Source organism: Dendroctonus ponderosae, unplaced genomic scaffold, assembly GCF_020466585.1.
Source record: "Dendroctonus ponderosae isolate FM_Combo_2020 unplaced genomic scaffold, Dpon_F_20191213v2 Dpon_F_20191213_11, whole genome shotgun sequence".
NCBI classification, from domain to species: Eukaryota; Metazoa; Arthropoda; class Insecta; order Coleoptera; family Curculionidae; genus Dendroctonus; species Dendroctonus ponderosae.
Window position 1 is genome coordinate 7,435,926 of NW_026017213.1, and position 13,395 is coordinate 7,449,320.

The 13,395-nt window shown below is 41.3% G+C and overlaps 4 protein-coding genes across 13 annotated transcripts in view; 1 reads left to right on the plus strand and 3 right to left on the minus strand.

The window, feature by feature from the left end:
• LOC109533111 (ubiquitin carboxyl-terminal hydrolase CYLD) overlaps positions 1–3,560 on the plus strand; it is an 8,076-nt gene extending 4,516 nt beyond the window's left edge. Inside the window, exons 7-14 of one of the 2 annotated variants that reach the window (XM_019898343.2) lie at positions 415–653; positions 714–929; positions 1,037–1,249; positions 1,306–1,525; positions 1,588–1,795; positions 1,846–1,976; positions 2,344–2,425; positions 2,481–3,560. In XM_019898343.2, the coding sequence (XP_019753902.1) occupies positions 415–653; positions 714–929; positions 1,037–1,249; positions 1,306–1,525; positions 1,588–1,795; positions 1,846–1,976; positions 2,344–2,425; positions 2,481–2,595 (1,424 nt within the window). In that variant the 3' untranslated portion in view covers positions 2,596–3,560. Of the gene's footprint in view, positions 1–414; positions 930–1,036; positions 1,250–1,305; positions 1,526–1,587; positions 1,796–1,845; positions 1,977–2,343; positions 2,426–2,480 lie in introns of both variants that reach the window. The other variant, XM_019898342.2, reaches the window with a different exon arrangement.
• On the minus strand, positions 3,552–7,136 carry LOC109533119 (repressor of RNA polymerase III transcription MAF1 homolog). 2 transcript variants are annotated; one of them, XM_048662528.1, is made up of 4 exons: positions 6,287–7,136; positions 6,036–6,228; positions 5,836–5,977; positions 3,552–4,060 (listed from the first exon to the last, which is right to left on the minus strand). In XM_048662528.1, exons 1-4 carry the CDS (start codon positions 6,421–6,423, stop codon positions 3,984–3,986), a joined length of 549 nt encoding a protein of 182 aa, XP_048518485.1. In that variant the 5' UTR covers positions 6,424–7,136; the 3' UTR covers positions 3,552–3,983. The 2 variants fall into 2 exon arrangements, with proteins under 2 accessions (XP_048518485.1, XP_019753915.1); XM_019898356.2 differs by having other exon boundaries at positions 3,552–5,646; positions 5,700–5,977; positions 6,287–7,126.
• Positions 7,137–7,429: 293 nt separating this feature from the next.
• On the minus strand, positions 7,430–9,707 carry LOC109533120 (60S ribosomal protein L13a). Its single transcript, XM_019898357.2, has 5 exons — positions 9,598–9,707; positions 9,286–9,416; positions 8,362–8,471; positions 7,981–8,126; positions 7,430–7,691 (listed from the first exon to the last, which is right to left on the minus strand). The coding sequence occupies exons 1-5, from the start codon at positions 9,643–9,645 to the stop codon at positions 7,485–7,487; spliced, it is 642 nt and encodes a 213-aa protein (XP_019753916.1). The 5' UTR covers positions 9,646–9,707; the 3' UTR covers positions 7,430–7,484.
• A 195-nt stretch (positions 9,708–9,902) lies between these two features.
• The window catches only part of LOC109533112 (protein O-mannosyl-transferase TMTC4), a 5,105-nt gene continuing 1,612 nt past the window's right edge, over positions 9,903–13,395 (minus strand). For 4 of the 8 annotated variants that reach the window (XM_019898349.2, XM_019898345.2, XM_019898346.2 and 1 more), the window contains 11 exons: positions 13,015–13,222; positions 12,680–12,844; positions 12,332–12,544; positions 12,077–12,279; positions 11,709–11,889; positions 11,512–11,661; positions 11,284–11,451; positions 10,828–11,001; positions 10,581–10,777; positions 10,172–10,248; positions 9,903–10,115 (listed from right to left, as the gene is read on the minus strand). In XM_019898349.2, coding sequence (XP_019753908.2) covers positions 9,961–10,115; positions 10,172–10,248; positions 10,581–10,777; positions 10,828–11,001; positions 11,284–11,451; positions 11,512–11,661; positions 11,709–11,889; positions 12,077–12,279; positions 12,332–12,544; positions 12,680–12,844; positions 13,015–13,137 — 1,806 coding nt within the window. In that variant the 5' untranslated portion in view covers positions 13,138–13,222 and the 3' untranslated portion in view covers positions 9,903–9,960. Of the gene's footprint in view, positions 10,116–10,171; positions 10,778–10,827; positions 11,002–11,283; positions 11,452–11,511; positions 11,662–11,708; positions 11,890–12,076; positions 12,280–12,331; positions 12,545–12,679; positions 12,845–13,014; positions 13,233–13,395 lie in introns of those variants that run through there. The other 4 variants (XR_007280625.1, XM_019898350.2, XR_007280626.1 and 1 more) reach the window with 4 other exon arrangements.

The window sequence follows — 13,395 nt, forward strand, 5'->3', positions numbered from 1 at the left end:
GACGGAAAACATGAAATTTTGCAATAATCTTGCGCCACCCTTACACAAAACGACGATCATTTTTCTAAGTTCATAAACAACAGACTATATTTTTTCTACATAACCCCTCCCTGATTTTAAAGCTGGATCCGCCCCTGGTTTTGTCTATTAGGAGCAAAAGTCTCACTAATGTGGCCATACAGGCGCAAAGACGGCGAATTTGTTAAAACGTGAATGAAGCTTTGGGAACTTTCAAAATTAAGTTACTCCTGTACGGGTTAAAATGGAGATTTTGCGAATTTTTACCAGAATTGTCACCAGATAGAGTGAAGCTTTCTTTATTAGGAGTCAAACTTTCACTAAAGTGGCCCTGAGGGGCGAATTTTTTCAAGTTTGAAAGCCAAAGTATACAATTCTTGCAAGTATGGCTTTCAGGTGTGATCCGATGGATGGGCCTGGATATCGAAAACAACTTTATCCTGGTAGGTATCGAGCTGGAAGAAGAACTACCAGCCGATTTGCCGCTGACGCTCACCGATGGCACTCATAACGGTGAGCGGTTCTTCAAGTGTTCGACGGATCGGGCGTTTTTCGTGCCGCTGGCGCGCTGCCGCAAAGATCCCAGATTCCAGGTGCCAACTACTCCAGTTCATCAGGCGGCTGCCAGCGACTTTGTAAGTGTCTCAAAGCGCGCATTTAAGTCCGATCTAAGCGAAGAATATTATTGTCTTCAGGTGGAATGCCCGGTCATCCCAGGAGCAGTGGCGCCCCTTTGCATGCCCACTGAAGAAGACGTTCAGGCGGTATGTGGGAAGTACCGCGGCATCCAGGGCCATCACAATTCCTGCTACTTGGATGTTACGCTGTTCGCGATGTTCACCTATACGGCTGTATTCGATAGTTTGCTGTTCCGGCCGAAGAACCAGAACGATATTGCCGACTATGATGAGGTATTTTCAACCATTACGCACTTATGAGGAAAAATGCAAAGTTTGGGGTTCCCATGGTTTAGAACCAATTAAGTTTTTTTATGATAAAGGCGGTTTTATCGTTGCAGGTACAGCGGGTTTTGCGGGAAGAAATCGTGAATCCCTTGCGGAAAAACTTGTACGTGAGTGCCGACAATGTGATGAAGCTGCGTCGCTTGCTGGACAGATTGAGCTCGGTTTCCGGGCTGACCAGCGAAGAAAAGGATCCCGAGGAGTTTCTAAACTCTCTGCTGGCTCAGATCTTGAAGGCCGAGCCATTTTTGAAACTGAACTCCGGCCAGGTGGGTTTCAACTCGCAAACTCACTCCCAAGTGAATTGACCGAAAAATTCTTCTAGACCGCGTTTCACTACCAGTTATTTGTGGAAAAAGACGCAGAGCTGACGCTTCCGACCGTGCAGCAGCTATTCGAGCAGAGTTTTCTCACCAGCGACATCAAGCTGACTGAAGTGCCGTCCTGCCTAATCATACAAATGCCTCGATTTGGCAAAAACTACAAAATGTATCCTCGAATTTTACCCTCGCAGCTGCTGGATGTTACTGATGTTATCGAAGGCTGTAAGTACAAACAAGCCAGCTTTTTACGTAAGAGTGTTTTCAACGGGTTCGTTTGTTTCCAGCTCCTCGGCAATGCATTGTGTGTGGAAAACTGGCGATTTGGGAATGCAAAGAGTGTTTTGCCGAGTGTGCTTCCACAGCTGGTTTGGAAAGCACGGCTTTCTGTACCGAATGCTTGAAAACGGCACACAAGCACGAAAGAAGGCAACGCCACAAACCGAAGCAGCTGAATGTGGGCGAGGATTTCCTGGCCATGCAGGAGCAATACAGGTAACTACTGGGTTTTTATGAGATCTCCTGGTTAATTTGATTGTTTGCAGGCCTCCGAGGTTGTTTATGGAACTATTTGCTGTGATTTGTATAGAAACGTCCCATTATGTAACGTTTGTTAAGTGTGGCGTGGGCCACGAGGCTCCCTGGTGTTTCTTCGACTCGATGGCCGATAGAAAGGGTAAGGAGTTTTTTCAAATTCGAACGTTTTACCTCGTTTTTTTTTTAATCTCGAAATTAGCTGCGCATTGTTTTTTGCGTTAAACTCGTATTTTGTTGAAGCTACCGCACTCATGAGTGTAAAAAAGTGTAAAAACCAGTCGGTTTTTTTTCCTTGGTGGGTGGAATCAATTCATTTATGTAATTTTTTTTTAAGAAATCTTGCCCCTTATCAAATGAAAATCGAGGAGATCGCGCAATTTTACGAAAAACTTTTGCGCGATGTTATATCCTGATTTGAGCACAACTCTGTGAATAAGTGCACCTGGAAGCACTACTTACTGTTCCTCAACTTACCTTTAAATGATCATTTCCATTGAACGTTCCAGGTGAAAGAGATGGCTACAATATTCCGGAAATGGTGGCGTGTCCAGATATTTCGCTGTGGCTTTCCGATGAGGCTTTGTGCAGGTAATGTTTCAACCCGCCTAATAGATTTTTCCCTCAATTTCCTCCTTTTTTGCAGGCAATTTCACGAAGAATTCCCCAATGACCGACACCTGCCCGAACATGCCAGACGATTATTGTGCGACGCGTACATTTGCATGTACCAAAGCTCCGACGTTATGATGTACAGATAAGATAAACGTAGTAGTTTAAATGTAATTTAGGTGGACTGACCTAAGGGGATTTGTGTGGTGTCTTATTGCACCTTCAAACTGATATAGGAACTTAAAAGAATTAAATTATTGTGTAACATAAAATGACAGGACTATAAAATCGACGAAACTTTATGAATAAAAACACAATTATATATTGTGTTTTCAACTGTGCGGAAACTCTTCTTGGTACCTGATATTCTCGGTACCTACTTAAATATTCTGCTGCCCTGAAAGAAATCGAATTTTCGTCGAACCAGTGAAATTTTCCAATAAAACGGTGCGAAAACTATCCATTGTAGCACTATTCTATCTGCTTAGGAAACAATTTAGACGGTAAAAAAAACCAGATTAGCCACGCAAATCCCATAGGTCTAATGCGACTGATTTTGCTAACAAATAATGTATTTAGGGTGAAAGAATGTGCGTGATCGAATTAGTACAGGGTACCTACTTACTCAATAACGTTAACCAACCTCACGATAGACAAAGAAAATTTAGTTGTACAGGGCCAGAGAAGTGTTAGAGGTTTTATTTAGAGCCGCCCTGTACGTGACGCGTTATAACAAAATCATATCTAATTCAATGTTAAAAAAATGGGCGATCCTGTATATTCGCATAGTTTAATTGCATGTGGTTTATGTTCTGTACATATGTAGTGAAAGAAGATAATAATATGTTCCTTTCAAGGGCCTTGTATTTCGTCACATTTAACAGATGTTTTCTAAGTAATGAGAAGAGATATTATATTATTATTATTTGTTGAATATTTACAGTATTTATATTGCTTAGGTTGTAAAACAAGAACACTAATGCGTTAAGTTTGATAAATTTAAGAATTGAAAAACCTATCTAATCTTCAATATAGGTCGGTCCAGGTATACACCTTCGAACAATAACAATAACCCAAAGTTTTACGGAAAAAAATAAACTTTCACTTGCATTAAGAAGCAGTTTTATTTTGGTGTATGGTACTTATATATCTAGAAACTAGTCAATGTAACGTCTTCTAAAAAATTAATCAGTTCTTATAAGATCGACCCTGACACTCTTAAATACCCCAAAGAATGTCAGTTCAGGCCTTATAACAGTTTTAAAGCTAAACTAGATCAGTAGAATCACTACCACTACTTTTGTGAAACATTTACGAAGAAACTTAACAAAAAGTGACCGAACGACAGGAGTTGTGGAAGTTGATCATTTCCATTCAATTCCTGTGCGCCAGACTACTGTAAACACTTTCTAACTAGCGGGAAACAACTACATTTAAAAGTTTAACGCTATTTTGTACTTTTGCTCTCACCAAAAGCTTATTTTGGTATACACGGTGTCCATTAGTATGAAATAGTTCTGATTGCCCCTCGGGATTCTCAAAAAATTAAAAATTTGTGGTCTTCGCCAAAAGGATCAGAGCACAGATCCGGATTGTAGGAGTAGATGGCACAATTTTCCAATTAAAAATTTGTGGTTTTTTTAACGAAGCTCTGAAGCAATCTGGGATTTTATTCGACTTTTTGAGGAACGAACTGGGTTTTCAATCCGTTTAGAAGCAATCGGACTATTTCATATTAGACACACCCTGGATGGTGACCAGCTCGTTGGTGCGAAAACTACCAGGCTTGGAAAATGTTCCCGAATATTGACCAATACTGAACGGAAAGTCTTATTTCTGGAAATTGTCCCAACTTGTACAGTGTAGGCTCAAAAAATATTTGATTTCAGTAATTTAAGTGAAATTCGAATAAAATTTGCTTTTAATGCCATTGGAAATTTATCAAGTCTAAAAAATGCTTATAAATGTAGATTTCAAAGCTGTTTTCACAGTTTTCTTCCTGTAGAATTTCATCCTGGCGCTTTGCAAGCCCCTCGAAAAACTCACGAAGCCAAGTGTTCAAGTAGACATCAATATAAACGGAAAAAAAGGCCAAACTCTTGTAATTTTTGAGCTACCAAAGGCATAAGATCGTTAACAATTGATGTTTGGAGAAACGTTCGCTTGCATCAGTTTGGGAGTTGCGGTGTAATGATTTTTTATTGTTTTTTTTTACCCGGAAACACTTAAATATTTCTTTCAGAACCTATGAAAAGACATGATTATTTTGCAATTTTACACACTCAGTTAGATGCTTTCAAATTTTTGCATTTTAAAAGTTATTTTCCATTCTTTTGAAGCAAAAATGTCACGGGTTTTAACAAAAAAAGTATTCATTTCAGCAGAATACCTCGAAAATCAATTAATTGTTCGCCTATCGCAAATCGAAGAGTTTTTGCTAAAACATTCTCAGTGAAGGGTGATACCAAGAAATCATTATCGCACTGCCAAAACCGAAGGTTTATTATCAATAAACGGACGAGACTTGAAAAAACGCAAACTTCTCGCATTAAAACCAAACCTATACCTGAAAAAAACCAAAATAATTCTATGTTTAGATTCTGAATAAACTCTAAACTGTCTAGGTTAATATATTGAATGTTACGTCACTAGAGGATATATATTGAAGAAGCTATTGTAGATGAGAAGGTTCCAGCAATGCTTGAAAGACATACTTTAAGTGATTATGACTCAGAGATAAGGAATATGATCCGCAACACTTGCAAGTAATTTTACCATTAAAAAAAGTTAATGGCAATCGGCCTTTGAAATGTCGACTGCTGTTATAATAGTCATCGTCGAACCTTCCCCTTTATAATAGCTGGTCGAAGTGCTGCTTTTAACAAAACAATGTAGACCTCGAAATGGAAAGAACCCCTGCAGATCAGAACGCCGAATTGAATGTAATTTGAATAAATAAATAATATTAGAGATTCTTTCATAGACTTTTGCTTATAACGCCAATATTGCACGAATTGAAGGTACGATTAGAACAAACTAGTGATGTGCCCGAAAGGAGATATACTGGAGTGGACTAAATGTTTTGTTTAAAGGACGCCGGTTAGATTTAAAAGACTTTGGACCAAACCCCTCAGTTCTAAATCTCGTCTTCATCCATCACCAACTCGCTCCCGAAGCCCATGTCGATAGCATAACTCGGGCTGGAATAAATCGCAATTAGTCACGGAAACCTCATTAACTCTCCAACAATCACCTGCTGGCTCTGCATGCAAAGAACACAATGCGCTTCAGCTTCTTGTTGTAAAAGAAGTAGTTGAAGCTCCACAAGCAACCGTCTTCGCCAAAAGGATCAGAGCACAGATCCGGATTGTAGGAGTAGATGGCACAATTTTCCAGGGAAATTTCGTTGTCCAGTGCAGTCCACAGAGCGGGTCTGAGTGACTTGTAAATATCCCCAATAGTGGCAGTCAGTTGCGAATCGATTGCGTTCGTCACCCATTGGAGAGACGGTTCCTTGCTGAACTCGGGACTCTGCAAAAAATACCAATTTCACTATTAAAGACCATTGAAGGGAAACTTGAGCACAAACCTTGACATCCATAAAATCGTAATCCGGGAATGCAGAGTTCAGAGTGGCAATTAAGTAGAATAAAGTCTTGCGACTGATGGTGTCGCAAAGAGTCCCATCTTCATCTCCTGAAACACTTCTGCTGTATTGGGACACGGTTTGTGGAGGTGAAAGGGCCTGCAGGTCATTGGGATTGAGGCCCTCTGTATTGAACCTATGGAAAAATCCGTGATTCTTTAGACTTGGCAAATTGAAACTTTGAAACCAACTACCTCTTGTACAGGGCCTTGTCGCCGCCAGCCATTTTACAGGAATAGCTCTCAATCCTTCCTGAAATCCTGCAGTTTCCATTTTTAATCTGAAGCGCATTGTTGATGGCTTCAAAGGTAGTGCTTTCTAGCAGCTTCATATTGTCCAGGTAAACCGAAATATCACACTAATAAAGCTTTGATTCGAAAATAGCGCACCAGCGCTTATATATTGAACTGAGCACAAGCAACACCAATCGGGAAACAGTTTTTATACATAGCCGTGGGGTGTATGAAGATGCCTTTTCTCTTGGAGTGCACTAGACAGTTTTGGGGTACCAGCGATCTTCTGACGGAGCGTTTTTCTAGAAGGAAGTCTGGGCACATCACAATCGGTGAGGAAAATAAAAAGAAAATCTTTGCTCCTGAGTAAATGATCGCAAATCGAGCGCTAGGAACTCTGATTGGGAAACACTTCGCAAAAAAATGGGGCTTTTTCAGCAACGCACTGGCACGATCTGAAGGGGGGCTAGTGTTCAGAATGTTCGAATTTGCACATCATTTTCACCATGAAGACACTAAACACAACAAAAGTTGCGAAATTCCGCAGGATTTTCACTTAAAACACACAAAGGAAAATTTGTTTGTCGCTTCACTTGACGGACGCCACCATAAATAAACACGCGCTGTTGTCACGCACGCTTCGCTACTTAGCAACCAACCAATGTAAACAACTTCATAACAGTGTTTGAGGTTTTATTAAGACTTCCGCAGATTTTCGGAAATAAAAACTGTATAAACTATCACAGGCGACACAAAATTGCGTTCATTCGGCGACGCTACGCTATTAGCAGACGATTAGATCACGGCCCGATCGATGAATCATCAGAGATACACTCAACAACGGCAACGCCGCACAATAACGTCATTTGGGAGGGAAGCCAAACAAACTTTCCAGAATTTTCGCTCTATCTCTTTCCAACTTTCATCAAAGCGTTAGTTATGCAATTGATCACTTTTTCTATATTACATTTTTAAGTATAAATAGAAAACATTAACCGACGGCAAACTGCTAAGCTTGCGAGCCTAAAACACCCAAATTAGCTATACCCTTGAGTACCCGTCTAAAGCAAAAAATGTTATAATTGGAAAAAAACACAAAAAGCGGTAAATTAATAAAAATTTATTAGGCATTCAAACCCGTGAAGTTCACAGTAACTTCTCACTTGTAACCGTACGAGTTAATGATTGCCGTGAACGGCTTCACCTGTTTAGCCACTTTCTCTGAAGCCTGGGCAGTCAATTTCCTCACTTTGTCCCGCTTCTTGATGCTCAGAACTTCATTAACCTTCCGTTTGGTTTCAACAGCACGCACGACTCTCTGGTACTTCCATCCCACCTCATTGGACAAACGGCCTACATGACAGAACTGCAACAAAAAACAAAATAGCTTAAATAGTGGGCATTTGTTACACGAACTCCTTCGACGCCGAAGACGGCTTCTATCATATTTTTGCGATATTTCATTACTCTTTTCAAATAATGTAGGTAATTTTATTAATCATGTGGTACTTTGCCAGCAGTGCACGAGATTTGCAACAATTTAGAGGATCAGTTTTATTGGAACATATCGTGAAGAAGACAATGAAGAGTCTCTGTTCCGGAGCAAGAGGCTTCGTTGCACTGAACTCTACAGAGCTAAAAAAATAAAATCTTACCTTGCGCCCGGGTTTCAAGCAGATCACCCTCAGAGCTCCAGGCACCACCAGACGTTTCTTAGCACTGTAGGGTTCTGGAATACCTTCGTATGATTTTAGCTTGCGCAAGGCATCTTTTCCCCTTACGGTTTTGTGTGGCAACATTCCTAAGCAAACGAAAATTCCCTTTTTTAGTTTATGTTCGCCCCACGATCAGCCAAACAACAAAAAACGAATGAATCATTAGTGAGTGCTTTTCACTATTTTTCAAATAATGTAGGTAAGACTGTTTATAATCATTTGAAGCGATCAGAAGCTTTCAATGGAAAATTGGTCTGAAACTTGTTTATACTAGAATGTAAACAAAGTTTGATACTCTGACATACCAACTCGAGAACTTACCTCTTACAGTTCTCCAGAAGATTCTGGAAGGCGCCCTGAAGTGGAAAGGCCCGCGAGCTGGATTTACGTTGCATCTTTTGCGCAGGAAGGACATAAATTTCAACTTGTTTCTGCAAATAAATTTGTAACACCGTGTAGCAATACAGAATACAACCAGAATCGATGTTGATCCTTAAACACCCCTTTTCTGATAAGTAAAGTTGAATTAAATAGAAAATCTGGGTTATGAAGTATTAGATTTGCCTAAACTCCCAATAAACCATTCGATCTTTCCCTTAAGTAACAATTTCAAAACCAACGTAGAATTGGGAAATTACTATTATTCTATGGGCTTATTAGACAATGTTCAACAAATCGCCGCCGTTTTCGGACAAAATCAAATAATTCCAAGTTCACAATGAGAAAATAACGACAAAGCTAAGAATCTGATACAACAGCGACCACGAAAGGACGAGATATATATACTCGAAAGAAACAAAATATTGAAAGGCTGTTGAAGAAAAGAGTATTTTGGGCACCTTATTCCTATATTACATAATCCACCGAATTGTAAAACTCAAATGCCTTTCCATTTGTCTCTAAAAACCGAACAGAACAAGATTTGATAATGAAAAACTATGCTCCCTGCTGTTTTGTTAGCGGTCCAAAAACTCTACTACAGCGAGTTTATTTGTTTGAACAGAAACGAAAGTAAACCAACATTCTGATTATGTCCAAACGCATAAATTAGCTGGAGTTCATTCAATTCATTCACCGCGGTTAATATCAGATTGGCTCCGTGCTACTCTATGTGAACAAAATGGTTCCTTTACAGCCCCTGAAACCAAAACGCGATCTATGTAACACTAGCGATTTCTAAGCAAATAAAATAGTCCCAGAGCTGATAAAGAGCCTCTAGCTGACGCTATTTAGGCCCCTGCTCACCTGAAGAAGTTACCGGAGATGTTCAGCTGCTCACACCGCACTACAACAACTTTATCTCCATTTAAGAGCAGCTTAGCCACAACGGTGGCCAATCGGCCCAATAAGTGGCCTTTGGCATCGATTAGGATGGCCTAAAAATGGCAAAATTACAAAATTATAAACAATAAACCCGTCGAGACACGTGCATGTTGCACATTTCCTAGGTTAAATTCATGCCGATGACTGAAGCGAGGAAATATGTGAAAATGCAAACCGAAAATTATGTTTTCGGTTTAAAATTCATAAAGCCGGCGGAAATATATAAAACTTTACCTTATGGCCCAATCCTTTGGAATTTACGTTCACTTGCGTGCTCACCATTGTGGGAAAGACGACTAGAAAGAACGCTTGTAGATGACACTTTAGCACTTCCTATTGGTTGACGCTTGTGACTTGTGTGTCAGCATTCAACTTCCGACAGTTCGATGGCGCTAATTTCAAATGTTGGCTTTAGGTTAATTTAGTTTACGCTCAAATGGGATCGTTCTTAATTAAGTTATCAGCAAATTGGTTATTAGGGTTGAAATATAATATAAAACAAATATTAACAAATAAACCGTTAGTCTGGCAACGCCAAATACATATAAAAAATTATATTCAATAAAAAATAAATACATGGCACCCTTTTCGGGTAAATTAAACGAGTTTCTTCGTCTGGAGTCGTTGGTTTTGCAGCCGCAGCAATTGTTGTCTTGCCGTAGTTGCCGGATGAGCTTCCGTTTCGAGCAGCAACGCCTTGAGGTACATTTTTTCAGCATCCTCCAGCCTTCTCCAACGATGATACAGAACGCCTACAGACGAAAATCGTTAAATACTCGCCCAATCCTGAACAAAGTTCTTAACCTACCTAAATTCGAGTAATACAAGCTGTTCTTACTATCATATTTAATAGCGTCTCGAAAATGACGCTCCGCTTCCAAAAGCCTGAAAGCCACCAGGGTTTTGCGTTAAGCGATAAAGATTTTTTCGAATTAATTTCAACTGCAAATGTTTTACGCAAAAATACCGGTTTTTAGGCCTGGGTAACACTGTGTTGGGTTGCGCTATTGAGTTGTTGCCGCTCTCTGAGTTAACGAGTTATAACTCATCGGCTAATCAGTTATAATTCATTTCTTAAAGCTGTACGAGATCCGAGACTGGAATGTTCACATCTAAAAAAGCGTTATTAACATTTTGCCACAGTTAACCAAGCCATTTGCGCAGCACTGCGCCAATTCCTAAAAATTCACTAAGTTACCCAGGCCGACTTTTTGAACCTGTTAAGTTTTCCCATAACGTTGCCAAGCGCAAAGTGCACGGCTGCAGATTTAGGCACATGTTTAAGAGCTTCTTGGCCCAGTTCAACAGCTGCAGAAGCCATTCCTTTTGAGTCCAGCAACGCCATGCTGTTGCCCCAAGCGGCCGCATGCGTCGGACGAAGCGCGGCCGCTTTTTTCCAACAGTCTAAAGCTGCCTGAAAACTACTGGTCAGCACCAAGGAAAGCTACATAAAGCCACACTAACGAGGTGATCTCCCATGTCGAGGTAGAGGTTTCCCAGGTTGTACTGCGCATCCGGGTATTCTTTTCTATGCGCAAGAGCGTTTTTGTAGGCCCTAACCGCTTCCCCCCATCGCTCTTCCTGACTGCCCAGAACAATAGCGAGATTCATCCAACCGGCTGCAAAATTTGGTCTCACCTATAAAACAATCCCGTTAGTCAGACTATGAGAATGAATATTTTTCTAGCGGGCTTATAAAGGAGGCACGATTCAAGTTACGTCCAACGTTTCGCTCGCAAATGCGGGGGAACATTATCAAAGGCAATAAAAAATGACTCTGACAGTCATCCAAGAGAGGCATTCTTTGAATTATTTGGTCTGGCAAAAAAGCTTCCAGGCTCTGAATCCAGTAACAGAATACGCGCACTTAGTTTGAATAAGCGCAACTACATTCAACAAGCAAATTAAGCAAAACTGTACCGCCACAGCCAACTGCAGCCAATACTCGGCCTCTTCCAACTGGCCTTTTTCCCTCAAGATATTGGCCAAATTGTTCATGGCTTGCTCATATCTCGGATAGAGCTCCAATGCGTGTCTATAACTCCTTTCGGCATCACGAAGCGATCCGCGTGTCGGATTGGACAAAACCTGAAATCCACCGAGTTTAAACCCCGATCTTTGCTAGTTTCCAATAACATTTGTATTTACCTTTCCGATATTGTAATGCACTTTCGCATTCAACGGGCACACTTCCAACGCCGATTTGAATAGACGCACCTCGTTGATCCATTCGTAGTTTCTCTGAATGCTTCGCGCGACAAAAGTGACCAGCAGCAGAATGTACATGGCAGTGAAAAGCTGCAAGTTTCAGTTGCATTCGATGCCTTTGCGTGGTCAAAACTTACATTTTTTACGGAGCCAAATCGACTTTTTAGCTTCTCGAGACCAACAGCCACCAATAGGCAATATCCAGTGCTGGGCACCAGTAAAGTTCGCTCGGCTATTACAAAACCCACGCGAAGCAGAAGGTTGCTGGATGGCAGGAACGGAATCAACATCAAGCTTAAGGCCATCACGTACACATCCCTGCAAATACCAGATGTTGCTACAGACTGCGCCAATAAGTTCGTTTAAATAGTGTAATACCGCCTCTCAATTAGAGTGTTGCGGCGCATAATTCTGCAGGAAACAGTTGCTAAGTGTAGACTTTTGTGTTTAAAAGTCTTCTAGAACTTCACTGCAAACCAATCGCTAAAATAGAAAGGTTACTTACACTTTATCTTTAGTAATCAGGTCTTTAACCAATCGGTAACTGACTGCAATTACAATGAGCCAAAAAGCTAAAACTGCAAAAATACGCAGATCCGAACGTTGCTGGATCAGTGGGACGCATCCCATCGACCAATCGAAGCACAGCCACTGGGGCCACACCAACAGCAGCGCATTTAGGCAGTAAATGTAGTTGTAGGACAAAACCTGGAACGTAGCCATTTACTATTAGAGCGACCTTTGAATGGCTGTTTCATACCCGGACGGTCAACCTTTCGTGGAACGATGCGGGATTATCCGTGGGGCTGAAAGTGGGCCCTTCAAAGTTCATCACTTTCAGCCGCAGGATCATGATGATGAAACCGATCAATACCAGCAGGCCAACTCGCATGAGAAATGTCTTTTCGAACGTTTCGCTCCAGAACTTGGACGGTTTTTTCCGCAGATACACCTCGTAGATGATGCATACGCCCTAGATAACAGTTTGCAGTTAAACACTCTGGATTAGTGCTGCGTAGGCCTGGGTAACTCATTGAATTTTTAGGGTTGTTTCACCCAAACAACTCAACACAGTGTTATCCAGGCCTAGTGCTGCGGCGACTCTTACCAGCACAGTGATGGCGGTTTCTTTGCACAGAACGGCCGTGCCTGAGATCAGCGACACAGACACAAACCAACCGAGAAGTCCGGATACGTTCTTGTAGAGTATAATCAGGCCAAAGAACAGAATGGCTGCCAAAAGGTCGGCTCGACCCACTAGGCTTGCAACAGCCTAAAATTTGAATTAACTGGGCGTCATTACACTCTTCAAAAGTTCAACTGGGTCAAACGTAGGCGAAATCGTCGCGAAGTCGAATGACAACCGCTAAATCTCTCAAAGTTTCAAGCTTTTCGCGATTGAATTCTTATCCAAACTGGCGATGGAAAGTAATCGAGACCTACCTCAGTGTGTACAGGATGACTGGCAAAGAGTAGGGCTCCAGTGAAGGCGGGATCGTCCAAAATATGGAGCTTTTTTCTGGGTTTTTTCCGCTTTAGCAAACACTCGAAGAGTGGAAGGGCCATTAGGGAGAGAATGCCGTGCAGTACCACGTTGACTGTGTGGAATTGGAACGCGTCCAATCGTCCACCCGAAAAAAACACGTTCAGCCTATTGAAAACTGCCAGTTTCAAACAATATCTACCAAACTACGAAAGCAAATTGAGGAGGATCGCAAAATCGTTTCGATTACCAGACAAGGGCGGATCCAAGGGGGGAGGTCATGGGGGTCATGACCCCCCCATTTAATTCTCTATCCAACGAATTCTGTGGCTTGAATGGTT

What these genes read in the sequence shown, in the direction of transcription:
- LOC109533120 (XM_019898357.2), bottom strand. Translation starts at nt 9,645, where the DNA reads ATGGTGAGCACGCAAGTGAACGTAAATTCCAAAGGATTGGGCCATAAG. An exon ending in CCAAAGGATTGGGCCATAAG is followed by an intron (nt 9,417 to 9,597) that starts GTAAAGTTTTAT and finishes TGCCATTTTTAG; the next exon opens with GCCATCCTAATCGATGCCAA. An exon ending in ATCTCCGGTAACTTCTTCAG is followed by an intron (nt 8,472 to 9,285) that starts GTGAGCAGGGGC and finishes ATTTATTTGCAG; the next exon opens with AAACAAGTTGAAATTTATGT.
- LOC109533119 (XM_019898356.2), bottom strand. Translation starts at nt 6,423, where the DNA reads ATGAAGCTGCTAGAAAGCACTACCTTTGAAGCCATCAACAATGCGCTT. An exon ending in GACAAGGCCCTGTACAAGAG is followed by an intron (nt 6,229 to 6,286) that starts GTAGTTGGTTTC and finishes ATTTTTCCATAG; the next exon opens with GTTCAATACAGAGGGCCTCA. An exon ending in ACGATTTTATGGATGTCAAG is followed by an intron (nt 5,978 to 6,035) that starts GTTTGTGCTCAA and finishes TATTTTTTGCAG; the next exon opens with AGTCCCGAGTTCAGCAAGGA.